The sequence below is a fragment of the Actinia tenebrosa genome, unplaced genomic scaffold (assembly GCF_029948245.1).
Source record: "Actinia tenebrosa isolate PJP-AT-01 unplaced genomic scaffold, QUT_ActTen_1.0 PGA_scaffold3__52_contigs__length_22856419, whole genome shotgun sequence".
Taxonomy (NCBI): domain Eukaryota; kingdom Metazoa; phylum Cnidaria; class Anthozoa; order Actiniaria; family Actiniidae; genus Actinia; species Actinia tenebrosa.
In genome coordinates, this window is record NW_028292580.1 from 22,040,579 (window position 1) to 22,057,599 (window position 17,021).

Sequence of the window (17,021 nt, forward strand, 5' to 3'; positions counted from 1 at the left end):
CTTTTTCTTTTTCTTTTTTTAGAGTTCGTTAGATAGGTTTTGCGATTCTGAATTTATAGAAACATTACAAGAACTTCTTTCTACATAGTTTTATTGATTAAAAACGCCTGTCCTTTCATTGTTTCTTGAAAACTGACTATTTGTCTTTTGGCTTCCAACTACCTTAAAACCTTTTTTAGTTTATTACTTGCGTGATACTAACAATTATAAAACTTGTGCCAAAGCACGGTTAACAAGCAGCACTGAATTGCATAGATGGTGGTCATTGCTCAAACCTATGAAAAACATATATTTGTAAACATATTGTGGATTAATATATAAGAATGAGATTAATCTCACCTAACAAAACAGTCAGGTTTGTTCGACTGTTCTTGTCACCCAGAGCCGTGCACAACTTCCGAAGATTAGCGGTTTGTAGTGTGAATACTCCGAGGTGGTCTAGTAAGCTTTGGCTTTTATCACGTAACAATATGAAACGAAAGACGAAATAAATATTAATTGTCTTCACAGAGAAAAAGAAAGCTAAAAGGATGCTTTGAATGGTCCTAACCGCGCGAGCGAGAAAGAGCAGGAAAGACTGCGGGAAAGTGCGGGAAAGAGCCTTCTTAGTTGGCTGAGCGTATAGAGCCCGGTTAATAAAAAAATATTACACTATTAGAATATTATCTTTTTTTTTTATTTAACGGAATAAAATCAACCCTGCTTGGAAAGGGTTCTAGAATAAAAGATCATGAATACTGAATTAGGATAATTAGCAGTACATGTTATAGAGGCCTAACAAGCTTCATGTAAAACCAAGGGTAAATAAAGTATATCTATCTTTTATCTATCTATGAACCCAATCTGAAGTCTCAGAGTAAAAGATTCATTTTCACTGTTATATGAAATGTTTTTAAAAGATTCATGAAAGATTATAACATGATCTTTACGATCTCGTGATCAACATGCTCCAATATTCACTAACTTTATTGGACAAAACGTTGAATAACGTATCATTATTAATTTTTGTAATAATTTATATTTGTCGAATATTATGACAGCTCGTACAAGATCAAAGACCTCCGCATTAATCTTATGTTATTTAATACATTTTCGCTTTATTTTATCATGGTCCCGTACAAAGCTCTCTGTAGCGCGGCCTTCTGCTAAAATGTAACCGATAGCTTATCCCATTCTAAGCTTGCTATTAATCCCCCGATTGTTAGTTTAAGATGGAGTTCATTTCCGTCTTCTATGTTTCCTGAGCATGTTGGATAAAACCAGCAAAAGTTGACAAGGAAAGAAACTTGAATTTTTAGTGGCTTTGTGTAGATTAGGATTTAAAGTATCTTATAAATTGAAGACCGGTTTTATCGGTTCATAGCGGTAGAATTGCTTAGTTTGTCTTTCGATGCATTAAACCTTTCTTGAATAGAACTTCAGACAAAGCAAAAGCTTCCATAGGCGAGTAGGCGAGTCAAATCTTACACAGACTTAACGGTCGTGCTTACGATTTAAGTTAAAAATTTAATTCAAAAACCTAGCTTAAAAAGCATAAAGATAAACTCAAAAACGCCGGACAAAGACAGAACAAAAACCTCTTAGGTTGTAGTTCATATTCATTAGATTTAAAACTAATTTGAAAACACCAGAAATTAGAAACAAAACGGCCAAAAAAGTGCATCAAAAATGAACTCAAAAAAACAACCATATTATCCACCATAACAAAACACTTCAAATGTTTTTTCGGGGGATTTCAAGAAACAGGCCACTACTTATCCGCGAGACTTCTTAGACGCTTTTCTCATAAAGTTAAATACCTCTTTGAGTCATTAGATTAATTTACTAAGAAATCAAATAAAACGGAATTCACTAGAAGGAAAAATAGATTACGATAATTACCCCAAGACAGCTAGTATTTACTTTGACTGCAACGGATACTTGAGAAAGTAAAACCAATAATTTCATCAGAATTATTGTTTACATGGACAGACTGTTCGAAGGTCATTTTATTCGACTTCGAAAAAATAAATTCATTCTATAGTCCAGCTTGAAATTCATAACATTACTCGTGTATTTGAAGTTTATAAATATATCAGTTTGTTATCTTTGTAACTTTTATTCCAATTGTGTCTCCCTTTTTTCGAAAAGTAAAACATTTCTTCCCAATAAAAATTAGAATTTAGGAATTTGTTTCTAGTCCCGAATTTGAAAATTGAAACCCCTTTTTTTCCGGTCTACGAAAAAAAGAAAATTCATTTTCAAGTTTTGGTATTTTTATTGTTTAGTATGCTAGGCTTTTTTGTTAATAAATCTAGCTGTTTGAAGATTGTTAATCTTGTATAGCCTTTGCAAAAAAATTGTATTACTGAACCCCATTTTTAAAGATATTTTTTGATGTTTTAAATCATTATGTTATGGAACACCTAGTAAAAGTTTTCAAGCTTTAATTAAATCAGCTAGGTTTAAAGCTTACTGTATTACCCTATCAAATTGATCCACTATTTTTCGGCAAAAATGTCTCAGTAAGCGAACATCAAGAATACGAAAATATCTGAAATTATTACAAAATCTCTATGTACACAATTTGTGATTTTAGGCTTGGTCAACTTTGGCGATTGTTTAACCTCGTTGAACTCAATCAGGCAATCAAAATAATCCAAGATAGGGGTGTTTATAGTCCTTAAGAAGAAAGACTATCTAATTATCATTCGGCAACAGCTGGTTTGAGTAACGAAGAAAAGGAATCAAAGACAATACAAGCCTGTAAAAGAACGAGAATATAACAAAAGCATAGCAAAACTAATAATTGACTGCATAAGTGAGAGTCTAAAAAATGGGGTTGGCCGGTGTGGGAAAAAGTGGGAAAAGATTGGAAAGAGAAAAAAAAAAGAGATGAATAGATGTTTAAGGATGACAGCGAAGGATGTTAAGCAAACACATAAATATTCGAGAAATCCCCACCCCCCCCACCCTCCAAAAAAAGGTTTCTAATCAATTGGGCGGGTATTAAATGAGGGTTGCCGGACATTGATTTTTAGAAAAATATATTAATAGATGTAAAGACCAAACGGATGTGATTCATAAGTGGAGTTAATTACTTGGACTAACATGTTATTGTATCTGAGTCTCTTAGAGGTTTCTTCATCAACTATGCCTTCCTGAGGAAAAAAAACAGCCACTTCCTTATGGGAGTTCCTCAATATAATCACTCCCATTCTTATCCAAATATTCTGTCGAATTCTTTGCGTTTAACAAATATATATGTTTTTGGTGTGAAACTTTGACACAACGGCTGGAGTGACAGAAATCATCACGATTCCAGTTTTTAAGGCTTCAAACTTCTCTAAGTAGATTTGGCTGATTCGACAGATACTTTGATGATTTTATATCATTTTCATAATTCAGATTTGTTTTTTCTTTTTGGAGTTATAGTTCTCCAATCGTGTATAGAAATTTCTAAATCAATCTAGCAAAGTTTACTGCAATACATTTTTATCGAAGGGAAAATAAAGAGCTTTGAATTTTACATTTTAAAAATACTTCCCAAAATTTAACTTCAGCCTAAGAAAGAAAAATAATAATGTCAAAATCCAAAAGTCAGGATAATTTTGCATCGAAAGAAACGAAAAAAAATAAGTTCCCCAACATTGCTTTAAGAAAAATGAGACTTTATTATAAGAATAACACCTTAAAAGATTTTATAAAAACCAGTAGTGTAACTTAGAATAGACTATTTTGTAACATTATAAGTTTCGTGCTTGGCAATTGCAAAAAATCAATTCTCCATAGTAACTTAATTAAATTATTGATTTGATTCTTAAATTAGATGAAGACGAAATCAAATTGGGTGCGTAAAAGAAACAGAAGCGTACGTATTTCTTAAAAACTCCTTTCAGTACAAAAAGAACGATAGTTTTGATTGCTGTAGTTCACTGGTTTTTTGAAACATCTCACTAAAATTCATGTCAGGATTTTGGTGCCCAGACTTTTTGCTTAAAGTATATTTTGAGATTTCTAATTTTTAAATAGCAAACCAGAGCTAGTTAAAATCAGAGTTAAAATCAGTAGCGCAGTTCTGAAAAATAACTTACTTCACTACAACATTCTGATTTCTTTCCTAATAAAGTTTGTTTTAGCTTTGAAGATTGCTAGAGCGCTGTAATTGGTAATTAGAAAGATCTTACTATATTAGTGATATGTCATGGCGTGCTGTTTTGCCTCTACTTTTCAGTAAACTAAGAGTGCAGTATATATCCCAAGTAAATGGCAAATCATGAGTCATTATTTCAAAGTTTCAGTTTATAAAATTAGATGTAATAAAGATATTTTATGAGCTGAGGGAATGACGCTCCGGTGAGTCCAATTGCCAACGATGACAAGCACAAGTCGAATAATGTTGGTTCACGGGATGGAACGAGCTCGTATAGTTCGATAGAGATGAGTACGCAGTTGGGCTACGAAGCAAACTGGTCTCGCTCGGGTATCCTCGAATGGAGATATTTGAAGCAGGACAGGTGTATGGATATGAAGAGAGAGCATATCTGGTGGGCGATTCTTCGTACGGAGATAACAGCCCTGGCGGAACCCTCGCTCTGTAGCTGTGTGCAAGAGATCTATCGCTGCTTGTCCCGTAAGCAATGTCAGCTAAGTCCTGAGAGGCGCGCAGACCTGGGTATACATATGAAGAACATCCAAGTCCATATGTATGGTGATAATACAACGGGCCATCACGGAATACCATTGAATGACTACATTTTGGTCTTCTTGGCTTTCTTCGACGACGGAAATTTCCTTTCGAGAACTCTGGAAGATCTTTTGGATGGATCATCCAATAGTGTCCCTTGCCGTTCTCCGCGCGACTTGCCTTCACGAAGCAGTCGTTACTTGAGAGATTATGTCGAACACTGTTTCGCCATCCAGGACCTTTTTCTTTGTCAAAGTGAGGATAGTTGTTGGCGATGTAACTGTAGATAGAGCTCAGTGTCATACGCTTAGTTGGAAGGCTTAAAATTGACTGTGCTATTACTGCTACGAATGTCTCTTGGTTTTTCTCGTCCTCTTTACTGTCAGTTTTCTCATTACCTTTTTCAGTTTCCTCTTCTTTAATGAAACGCTTCTTTTCCATGTCTTCTTCTTCTTGTTCTTCTTCCTCTTCTTGATGTTCTTTAGTGTTCCTCGAAGACACAACTCCATGATTCTCGTCTTCATCCCTCACAAGTTCCTCAGGTGTACACATTCTCTCTTCCTTAGTATCCATCTTACGCGACGCCAACTCCTTTGTTGACATTACGGAACGTTCACTACCGGGACTTCTGAAGAAACCAAGTGTATCCTGATCATTGACTAAACGGTAATCGCGATATTCATGGCCACTTTTGTGCAACTGCAGAAAATGGCTCATTTTGAACTTGATAAGTTGATTAGTGAGTGTTAGTTAATCAAGTCTAAGTTGTTCTCTCAGTGGTGCTGTGCTCGACTCTAAATCGACAGCTGTAAAGGCAGTCAGATTTATAATCATCGATACTGGGTTTATCAGCTCTTGTTTGCTTTGTACCTATAGGGGGGTCTTAGATTTCTCTAGGACAGGTGACATGAATAGCAGTTGATGTATCATGTGTTCCTAATCAAAGATTGTAAACAAGCCTGCAATAGCTTCCCCGCTTGTGCGGAGATCCGGGTCGCCAAGGAAAAACAATCGCCTCTTCACAGGGCGCTGTTTGATGCCGAGCAAAAGACTCCAATATCACGACCACCACTTTCATTCCACAAAATAAAGCACTAAAATGCTTTTAGAAGAGGATTTTGGATCAAGGATGGTTCTTAGAGTCCTTTGGTCTTGAAATCTTTTGAAATGCTTGAATTTTTAATTTGTTTGAAGATTTGTTGATATTTGCTTCATTTGGGCCACTTGTTACGAAATAAAAGTCACCAAATGAGGTTTGTGTCATCTAAATTTAGTTGAATAAAAGTTATTTCAACAACCACTTTTACCAGAACATTCAATGGCAAAAATTACATAAACGAAATGAAATTTATTCTAACAGAAAAGAAAAAAGAAAAAGAAAAAAGAAAAACAAAACCGCTCAAAAACAGATAACAAAAATATTTTTCTAAGCCCTCCTAATACCAGCTAAATGAAAGATGGAACGCACTCACTTAACACGTTCATCGGACAGGTGTAACTGAGTTAGAATAAATTGTTTAAGCCCCACCAACTATTGCCATTCTCACAGCATTAAATAAGCCTATATTCAAGGTTATATCATTATACGATTGTATAAGCTTTATATATCTTGTCAGTAAACTTCGATTAGAGTCTTTAGGTAGGATGTTTCAGAAATCTCTATCAAGAGTCGTGTTTTATTAATCTTAAATTTTTCGCTCTAAAGTCCTTAGCATTTAGATGATTCGAAGAGACTTCGTTAATGATGGTAATTAACTATGCTTAGGTTAAAAACGAAGTTATTTTATTCCTTCTGCGTTGCTGAAGCCAAAAAAGCCCTACTTCACTCTATTCATCACACAAAGCGACAGTGTGAATTTCGAAGGTTTTTTTCTCACTTCGAACACAGAAAAATAACAAAAACAAACAAAAAAGATGAAGAACGTCGCATTATATATTTAAGTTGAAAGACAAAACGCAGAGGAGTTTTAATAAAAATGTATTGAAATTTAAATTCTTTGAAATACAATTGAAATGCGGAGAGGTGGGCGAGGAAATAGGATGATCAAAGACCCCTTGGTGGTAGGTATTGTAATATAATGTGTTACGCTATGACTGAACTTATTAGTACTAGTGAAAAAACACACAGCTATTATGGCGTAGTCCCTGTTATGGATAATCTTTATTGAATGGAAACTCGTTTAAGTCATAGTTATTTTACTGGATGAGGTCTCGTAGATCGAAAAGAAAGGAGAAGAAAAAACCGTGACATGTCGCGGCTCCAAAATCACGAATATCAAAATAGACGCCAAAATATCGTAATCGTACTTAAAACAATAAAACTATTTAACTGGAATTGAACATTTGCAAAAGTCACTCGCTATTGTAGCTTTTAAAACTTCAATAAAAACATCAGTTTTTTCCGCCAGTTAAATAAAAACAGGCCGAATGTTTTTATACACAGTAGAGTGTCAAAAACAAGCTTTAAAAGTAAGACTAGTTGATATTTCTGAATGAGTTCCGTTTTAGTCAATTAAGATTATGAAGATAATTCCCCCCATAAATGAGCCACAAAATGGGCCCATTAAGAGAGCAAGTCTTCCCATCAATTTAGTTAATTAATCAGTGAGAAGGACCTTTGTCACCTAATTTAGTATTAACAAATTCAGTGCTTTTGACAGCGGTTACCAACCAATGCAATAAAGTCAATGAAAATTACATGTGCTATTGTCGTGAGCAACGCTTAATTTACTTAATTTGATGTATTCTAACGTGTAAATACACGCCGTTCAGTAAGATTCACATTCTATTAACTCAGTATCAACGTCCAAATATCTAAAAACTAGATTTCAGCATTAAAAAAAAAAAATTCGAATCCAAGATTTTGGTTGGTTTTCTTGAGTGAAAATTCAAACTATTATGAGACGAATTTAGTATTATTTTCAAGCTTATTTTCGTTTTCCCATAGGCAATAGTCAAGGCTTCGGAAGTAAGGGAAACTGTTAAGATGGTCTGAAAAGGTTGGTAGGAAATGAGGACTGTGTAATACCTAGTAAAAAAAGCATAACAGGTGACAGTGAGTAAAACGTCTGTAAAATAACCCTTTAAGTGGTATTTTTCCGACATTTTCCCATCTTATAATAGCTATGCTTTTAGGCATAACTAGCGCTAAGCCGACGTAAGGTTCGTAGCTAGTGGTCTAATAATTTCAGGCCTGCAATAAAGAGCTCCGTTGGTTGATACGTTGGCCGAAATTAATGAATTAAAAGCGTTAATGCAGTTCATAAAATTATAGAAACATCATAAAAATTTGATTCAAATTTCAAAGTATCTTTGTATTCGTTATGACCATAATATTTAGCTAAATTCTATCAACGTGAGTATATATTCTTCTTAATATCCAAAGGTTAGTATAAATTGCTTTAGGCCTGATTAACCAAAGCCCTTGTCAATGAATCAGGGCAGAAAGTATCTTTTTTTTAAGTCGAGTCAAGTGTATTCTAAAACTGTCCAAAAATATATCCAAAACATCTGTTGGACGGTAAAGACCAGCTCGTAATGTCAACATTCTATCAGGGAAAAACACTGTTGATTTTTCGCTCATCATCTGTCTTTGTAAAAGTCTTTGAAGACGAAAGAAAATAATCGTCGCAAATTTAATTAGCTTATTGAATGGATTTATATAACAACAGATTTGGACTCAGAATTACCCATTCGCTAACAATATCATTTTCCCTCTCTTCATAACCTAAACTTCGATTCATTTTATTCATCAAATCTTAAACCCTCTAAAAAAGCACTTATCAAAGCATTTCTTAACTAATTGTATTCTCTATTCAGAGATTATCGCTACGTTTGATGTCAGTTAAGAAGCCAGAGAGTACATTTTGCTATAGTACACTTTTGGGGGATAATTCAGTTTATTGCAAGCTCAAAATTTCAGGGAGTTTATTTGCACGCTAGTAATGGTTCATGAACCGTTACACATGCTGACATCTTAAAGAAATGCTAACATTTTAAGAAACTTTCCGCCAGTCATACCATGAAATTGTTTTGTAGACAGATCAAAGTTACAGCTGTCATGGGAGAAGTTAGAACACTTTGCCACAGAAACAACCAAATAAAAAATTATTGATTGCTTGAGGAATGCCTCCAAAGTTTAATGAGCTAAAACTGAATCTTTAGGACGACTCTTATGAGAAGGCCTAGTCAATACACGAGCGCAATATTTCAGGATAAAAATTTCACTGGAATGATGAATCCAGCAAAAACCGATTCATTAAACTTTTAAATTTTAGTTCTAATTTCAAGTTTCAAGTCTAAACTTTTTTGTGTGTTTTGGACCTTTGCTTTGCATTTCCGATAATTTGAGTACTATACATTCTTAAAAATTAAATCTATAAAGTGAAGAAATGATTTTATAATTTGTTGCCATGATTGATTCATAACGTTTTAATAAACATATTCCGAATGCGGTATAAAAACCTTGATTCTGACTTGGTGTTCACAAATTTTAACTCAATACATTTCTTTCCCTAGCTGTGTAGAAAAACACTACATTTTTTTTTCAAACTAGTGAAAAATTCAGAGATTGAGTAGATTGAGTAGCTACTGATGTTTTTAAAAAACAAAACAAAAAGAATGATAACAAGAATAGCTTTAAGGAAACTCGTAGCCAAAACATACCAAATTAGTCATTTAAGGACAACTGTTTCTTGTGTGGTATCGTATTTCTTAATGAAGTAAAATGTACTTCGAATTTGTTATCGTATCGTTATTGAAACTAAATGAATTGATGAATGTTGAAACTATATATCGTACAAATAACCGAGGACGATTGATATAGATCTCTGCTTGGTTTAAGATCGGGACTGCCCGCTTACGCCCCGACTTTCACAAAGATCTACAAGTCAGTGATTTTTTAATTGCAATACGGAAGCATTTTCCAGCTTTCATTTTTCATTTTTCCCGATTTAAGATTTTAATTGCTGCAATTTGAGTTTTCGAACTTACTGTTTCTGTTCAAAATTGCCAGTAGGTTTGAAGAGGAAACGTGATAGTGTAAGGGGAAATAAAGAAAATGAAGCTAGAATTCTTGGTTACTTGACAAATGTATCGAGAAGAAAACAGAGCTTTAATACAAGTAAAGTTTCAACCATTGACTGACATTTTTAAAGAATGTAAATAAACAAAATGTAAGAGTAAACAAGCGAATATGAAATCAACGGTTTATAGTTACTGGGAAATCGACTTGCAGATTTATGGTTTCAGTTTTAAAACATGCAAATTGAAATGGTTCTTTGAAAAGCTCTTAAAATATCGAAGAGAAATCCTTGTTTTTCTTGGAAAAAGACTTCAAAAAATCTGTGTAAATTTTACGAGTTCATGCAAAGAGACTCTAAACTAAACCAAATCCTTTCTTACTCAGTGTAATATAACCTATATAGCTCTTAGATCACATAAAGTGCTGGTTCATATTCTTCTTTCAATTTACAAGTCAAAATTTTGGTTTGTCACTACATTTTTTCTCTCAAATCATCTTGAAATCTTAGTAAAGCGGCTAAAAATGGAAAAAGAAAAAAAAGCTACTCACAAGATACAAGTTTTGAGCACTGCTAATAGCGAAACAGCAATTCTGAATCCAAAATTCTGAAAATACCCGAAGAAAAACAGCTCGGGTCTTCAGTGAAATCTTGAATTCAGCTAAAGAAACACTTGTTGTATTCGAAGGTTTAGGCTTTTTCCTCAGAAACAGGCTCATTTTCTATAGCTGTGAGACTGCAGATCGCTTTTGCTGTTTAATTGCAAGAAAAAAATGTCGCTCTCACCACACTTTGACCTATTGATCTAGACCGCCAAAGGGCTGACTATCTAAAACTAGATCACTTGTAATGATTAAATGACCAGTTACAGATGTTCTTCGAAGTTTAAAGTTTGTGTACCTTGTAAAGCAGTACTTTGTTTCAGTGGTGTAAAGTTCTAACATATGGTCAGTGTAAGAAAAACCTTGCTCTTTGTTCCTTGGCCCAAAGTTTAATATACTGACAGAATCGCATATCCAAACTCGAGCTAACTGGCGTTTCCCCCTGGGAACAGAAGTCTTTAGCGTAAAAAAGAAAAACAAAACAAACTAAGACCGTGAAATCCTTATACAACTAATTGAAGGATATAATATGGTATAATATGTCCGCAATGTTTCTAAATACAGTAACCAAAGTTTATGTTTCGTTTTGTAGACGTGGGATTCTGAAATGCTTTTTCACAGGGGAATCCTTACAATGAATATATCAAAAAAGGTGATTAATTCCTGCAATATATGCTTCTAATGGGTTATAATGCTACACAGCTTTTTTCATTTTTAATTATTTTCTTTACTCCAAAGAATGATTAAATGTTACCGAGTTAATACGGTGGTTAAGTATACTAAGTTTTAGTACAAGTTATTTATATATATTCCCCATCATTTATAACTTAATTATACACACCGACGCAGCTCGTTTATTAGGTCATCTCTCCCTTGCAATTGATTCGAGGGTATTTTCTCTGCTTCCTTTGGTTTTCCTTCCTTCGCAAAGCCTAACTACAAGCTAATTTCAAATCGTGAGTTGGCAGTGCACCGACTTACCTGCATGAGCCCAAAGGTTGTTTTAGGTTCGATCTGCTAGTTGGCCATGCAGTGTCTTTAATTAGCCTTGAAGTTACTTCAGACCGTTTGATCTGTAAGTTAGCCATGCCCTGTCTTTGATGAGCTCAGAGGTTGTTTCAGAGTATCGATAAAATGTGTAGTCATATTTAGCTTAAATAACGGGAACCCGTTTGATCTGTAAGTTAGCCATGCCCTGTCTTTGATGAGCTCAGAGGTTGTTTCAGAGTATCGATAAAATGTGTAGTCATATTTAGCTTAAATAACGGGAACCCGCCGTAATTTTTACGAGCCATGTAGGGGAAATTTCTTCGTCAGTTTATAAGCAATTGGTAGATTATTGTAAAATTGATTCCCAGAAAGAAAAATTTTAAAAACTTTAATAGTATTGAGGACCACAGGTTTATTATCCACAGGCGCTGGCTATAATTAACAGCCACTATCACTAAACAAGAATAAGGGCGATTCAAGTTTACTATATCGGCAATGGAAGGTCAACTCGTATGTGGATTGCAAAAACAATTTTTAACAATATAAATGGATAACAATATAAAGAGGATTTAGGAGGATTTAATACTCTAGAAATCCTCCAAATCAAAAAAAAAAAAAGGTCAAAATTTTCAAATCCTTTCAAATTCCGTTTACTAAAATAAACAATTTATTGAAAAATTGAATTTGCCTCAGCATGTTTTGTTTTCAAATGAGGAACTGTTCATTGCTATATTCCTGTGAATATACTAATGGGGCGTAACTCGCTTACATTGTTACATTAGTATCTCAGTTGGGGATTGTTTAGCTAAATTTTAGGTCGCCGGAAGCACGATCGCTACTCCAGCAGAGAACACATCTTCCGTGTGTAAAAGACCGGCGAAAAGAACTCACGGGGAAGTCCATTAGTAATAGAAGTCTTGATTCACTACACATGGATAACACGGCTGAGTGTGGCCGGGGTCCATTAGCTTTCCGTACGTCGAAGCGTAGACATAAAGAAGACCGCGCAGGCCTATTGGAAAGCCTTTTGGAAAGTAGGAGTAATCCCCATAAACACAGTGTAAGATTGACGTGCTCAATGGAATCAAAAAAGCAAATAGCACCTCTCTTTGAATATTCCTTTTCTGTTATTATTTTATTTTCTTTAATTTAATTTAAATGTTTAATTCTCTTCTGTTCTCTTCTGTTCTCTTCTGTTCTCTTTTCTTTTCTTCTCTTCTCTTTTCTTCTCTTCTCTTTTCTTCTCTTCTCTTCTCTTCTCTTCTGTTCTCTTCTCTTCCCTTCTCTTCTGTTCTCTTCTGTTCTCTTCTGTTCTCTTCTGTTCTCTTCTGTTCTCTTCTGTTCTCTTCTGTTCTCTTCTGTTCTCTTCTGTTCTCTTCTGTTCTCTTCTGTTCTCTTCTGTTCTCTTCTGTTCTCTTCTGTTCTCTTCTGTTCTCTTCTGTTCTCTTCTGTTCTCTTCTCGCTTTCTTTCTTTCTTCCTGTATTTAAAAATGAATGAACTCATTTAAAGAATAAGCTAAGAACAACTTAATTTTTCGTCTGCAAAGTAAAAAAAAAAAAAAAAAACGCACTTTCTCTTCGCTAACATGAAAGAGGTTTTGACCTTAGTGCCCGTCTAGAGAGCCCCCATTCCTCAAGGTCAGCAGACGCAAAAAGGAACAGTGCACTGACCAAGAGAAGTGCGGGCTCAGGATCAAGTAGATGTACGAACTTTCGCGCACTGAGGGCTGGAACAGAAACGCACAGGTTGCAAACTGAAAATGAATTTAAATTCTTTCACACTACTTTTTTGCTTTTATATATTTATACTTATATCAGTGCTTAGGACATTGCGATTTTAAGTAAGAAAGTTTAAACAAGTAAAATCATAAGAGAAAAATAAACAAAAATATATAAATAACGAAGGGCGAACAAACTTGTACCAAACAGGGACATTTAGAATTATATATTCTCAAAATTTGCCAGTTTATAGGTTACCAATTTCATTTTGTCACTCCAGCTAGCTTCTTAATATTTGAATTAATCCGTAATTTTCAATGAGATTTTATAGTTTACCGTTTTGTAAAAGTTACTCGTTATATTCTACTTCTCAGTAAAGCGCGAACTTGATTCACGAATTCTTCTGAAATTATAATATTACTATACGTGGCGGTTCGTCATTGGCCCACCGCTCTTCTGGAAGTTTATTACTAAGGGTTTATAATTTTGATTGATTGCTTAATTTGAACACTATTTGTCGCTTGAAACTTTAAATGATAAATAAATGCTGATAAACTATTATTTTATTTATACAACATTTAAACCTGTTTGCCTCTCGGATGTTCATGAAGTACTACCGTATATTATGGTTGTCGTAAAACTTGGCCATCTTTCTTCTTTATTTCACGCCAATATATCAAGTTCGTGTTCCAGACACTTCTAAATTCTAATATCTTCACGGAATGATCTCCAATACACGAAACTTTTGAGCCATACCTGCAAGTTTTATTTCATGAAAAAAATAAAAAAGACTGTTTCTAAGAAATTCTCAGGGATCAAAAGCTGGGATATCATAGTGTATTTGTTGGTAGCTTTCATTTTGTTCATATATTTAAGTAAAACAGTTAATTAGCACATTTTTTGAAGTTCAACTGTATGAATCAAGCCTTGATTTATACGCTATTAGCGTGAATCGTTTATCGATATCGTAGTATACCTGCCTTTTGAGAAGCTATTAATCATTTTGAGTGAGTTTAATGTTTTACGGACGTCACGAATGACGTGTAGACACTGCCCAATGTTGATTAATGGCTCCTTGCGGAGCAACGTGAACTTCATTTTCAAGAAGTATATCAAGGTTAAGTATAGTGCAAAAAATATATGGTCTAGTTCCAAAGTCATGGCTGGATGGATGGCGATGGCTGGTATCTCCTTGCAGCACTGGAAAAACTTTTTTTCCGCATTAATCATCCTCTTATTTACGTAAAACTAACTAGTTATCGGACTTGAATACTCAGTTGGATGTTATATATATACATGATATATACATATACATAAACTATTTTGGAATATTTGAAAAAAAATCTTTTGGTGACTGAAATCTGCGTATATAGCGAACTCGTGCAGCTCGAGCCACAGCATAACTGATTACATGAACTAGACTCTTTCAAAAGCTAACTGTTTTTTCGTATAAATACAGAATACTTCAAGAACCCGCTGTTAATATTGGAACCGATGTTTCTTTAAGAAATAGAACAAGTTTTCTTTTTCTTTTCAAAATTCGTTTCAATAATCGTTGTAAACGGTTTTGAAATAGGTGTATGAAGTAATTTAATTAAGTACGAAGAAATTTTACAGGAACATTTCAATTTCAGTTTTGAACACCAATCTTTGCTCCGACGTCGACCGCCACGTCAGTAAAGGATATACTTGTATCATACGGTGTTCAACTTATCTATATTATATTCACAATTTTTTTCTTTTCTTAGGATAATGTCGGATAGCGATAAACATAGTAAACAAAACTGAAGTTGGCCTAACTTCAAATATAACGTTCAGTGGCGGGTAACAAGTGTTAAGAGTGAAGAGTCGTCGGTCGTTTATTGGTCATAAATCAATACAAGTCACGACCATAAATCAACGATATCTTTAGCGAATATTTATCAAGTATGATAAACGCGATACCATCAAACACATAAACAAGCTCACTTGTACACCACAAGGCTGTAGTGCCGTTATAATTTTCTATAAAGGCGTAGGACAATCCCTTTTCAGCAAAGATTTCAAATTGTTTGCTAGTGGATCAGAATTGGTTTCCAACCTGTCGTACGTAATGGATTGTGATTTATTGAACTGGTTAACTGTCCGTACTGCGGACGTTTAAGTTGATAGTCTCTTCGGTGATATCGTATATTGTGACCCATTGGTGACTTATCACTAGATCTTTATATAAACTTGATTAATTTCATATCTGTTAATAGTCAAGGAATCAAGGACGCGGAGAATAAATGATAAATTGTACTTGTGTCAATGAGGAACGAAGCCAAGTCTTTGTAACACAATGAATGGCTTCGAATTAGTTCTTTTTTGCAAGTGATTTATTACCACTACACTAAATACAAGAGTAATGAATACGAAAACAACACGCATAACTTTTAAAAATCATAAAGTCGTTTAAAAATTATCTAAATATGAAAATACTGATTTGAGCTGCTATTTTGAGATTCAGTATTTTTCGTGTTCGACAAGAAAATGACTTTTGTCGGTAACTTTGCATGAGGCCCGCGACCTCATGCAAAGTCATTTGCGGAGCTATCAATACTATTTATTGCTCGTAGTTTCGGGATGTAATATCCACTATCAAATCTTCGAGTTAAGAAAAAAAAAAAAAAAAAAAAAAAAAAGAAAAGAAAAAAAAGTGTCATTTGATGGAGAAAATGTTTTAAAATAAATCAAAATGTAAACTGACATACGCCTTTCGTTGAACAACAACCGTTCTGCTTTGGTAGGCCGTTGTATATATGTTTAGAACGTCTAAGTATTTAATTCACCATTTATTGATATATACTTCATAAGTAGTATTGAAGATATCGCACTGATATGGCTGTATATTGATACACAGTCTGTTCTAAGACATTCAGTGCTGAATTGCTTTTTTGTTTTGTGAATACTGAATTTTACAGCTTGCGTTGCTTCGTTAGTCGGCGGTTGTCGCTTCAGGAATCGCCGCTTTTCGAGAGTAGTTAGTTAGTTACTCAGTCAACGGCCCTTCTCTCACCTCTCTCACGGTTAACAGTTTGAACTGATCAATCGCAATAGCATTTTGGGTAAACGAACTAAAAACTAAAGGGCGAGAGAGCTCGAGAGTAGAAGAACGAAAAGTCCGGGCGAAAACTGAAGGCAAAAAGAAAGTTTTGAGAAAGTACAGCCAAGTAGCATAATTAATTCACTAAAATCAAAGACATCAAAAGAAAAAAGCAGAAAAAGAAAGATACTGCACTAAAAGCAAATATATTCTCTTGTACGTAACTTTCCCAGAAAACTAGAAACGGTCCAACAATGACAAATAATCACGAACAATAAGACATCACCAGTCGCAAGTACGAACAAAAAAACCAACGCTAGAATGTTCAAGGAAAAATAGTCTCATTCGTGGAAACGACAACAGTTTGTGGATTCATTATTTTAGACAGGAAGGCTCCACGTAATTTCATTTGGTTCAGCTGTTTCTCTGCTGTGTACATGTAAACGTTTATTTATCTACAATTTTATCGTTTACAAGAGCAAGTAAATGCGTCTGAAAATGCAATTTCTTTCATTTAAGTGAATGTTACAGGAAGGCTTACAAAGTGATACTTGTTGTGAATAAAAGACTTGACAGTTTTCTGACCCCGAACTGTCCTCCCCATAACTTAACATTATTTTGATGACAATGGTTATGTCCAATAAACACAATGGACTAAGGTACTTGTGAAAACAATCCATCTTGAAAGCAAGTGGAACCATAAAGGGGCGAGTGGGAGGAACACTAAAGTGGTTGATCCATTTAGCAATTATCAGCTTTCAAGGACTTTATATTTTGGACCGACATATCTTATCTAACTTCAAAAGTAAATAATGAAACTGTTCAAGTAACCTTAGTGGAATGACGGATGCTCCTTTTATTCACAAAATCGTGTATAAAAATAGCTTCAAAAATGTAGTTTGTTGATTAATTTAGGTTTTGAAAAGGTTATGACAAATATCATAATTCATTTATGGAAA

General features: G+C 34.3%; 1 protein-coding gene across 1 annotated transcript; it reads right to left on the minus strand.

The window, feature by feature from the left end:
• Window positions 1-3,663: 3,663 nt before the first annotated feature.
• Window positions 3,664-5,513, minus strand: LOC116286529 (uncharacterized). Its single transcript, XM_031693067.1, has one exon. The coding sequence runs from the start codon at window positions 5,381-5,383 to the stop codon at window positions 4,310-4,312; it is 1,074 nt and encodes a 357-aa protein (XP_031548927.1). The 5' UTR covers window positions 5,384-5,513; the 3' UTR covers window positions 3,664-4,309.
• Between the last annotated feature and the right edge of the window lie 11,508 nt (window positions 5,514-17,021).

Bases quoted from the DNA above. Each gene is read 5' to 3' on its own strand.
- LOC116286529 (XM_031693067.1), bottom strand. From the start codon at position 5,383: ATGAGCCATTTTCTGCAGTTGCACAAAAGTGGCCATGAATATCGCGAT.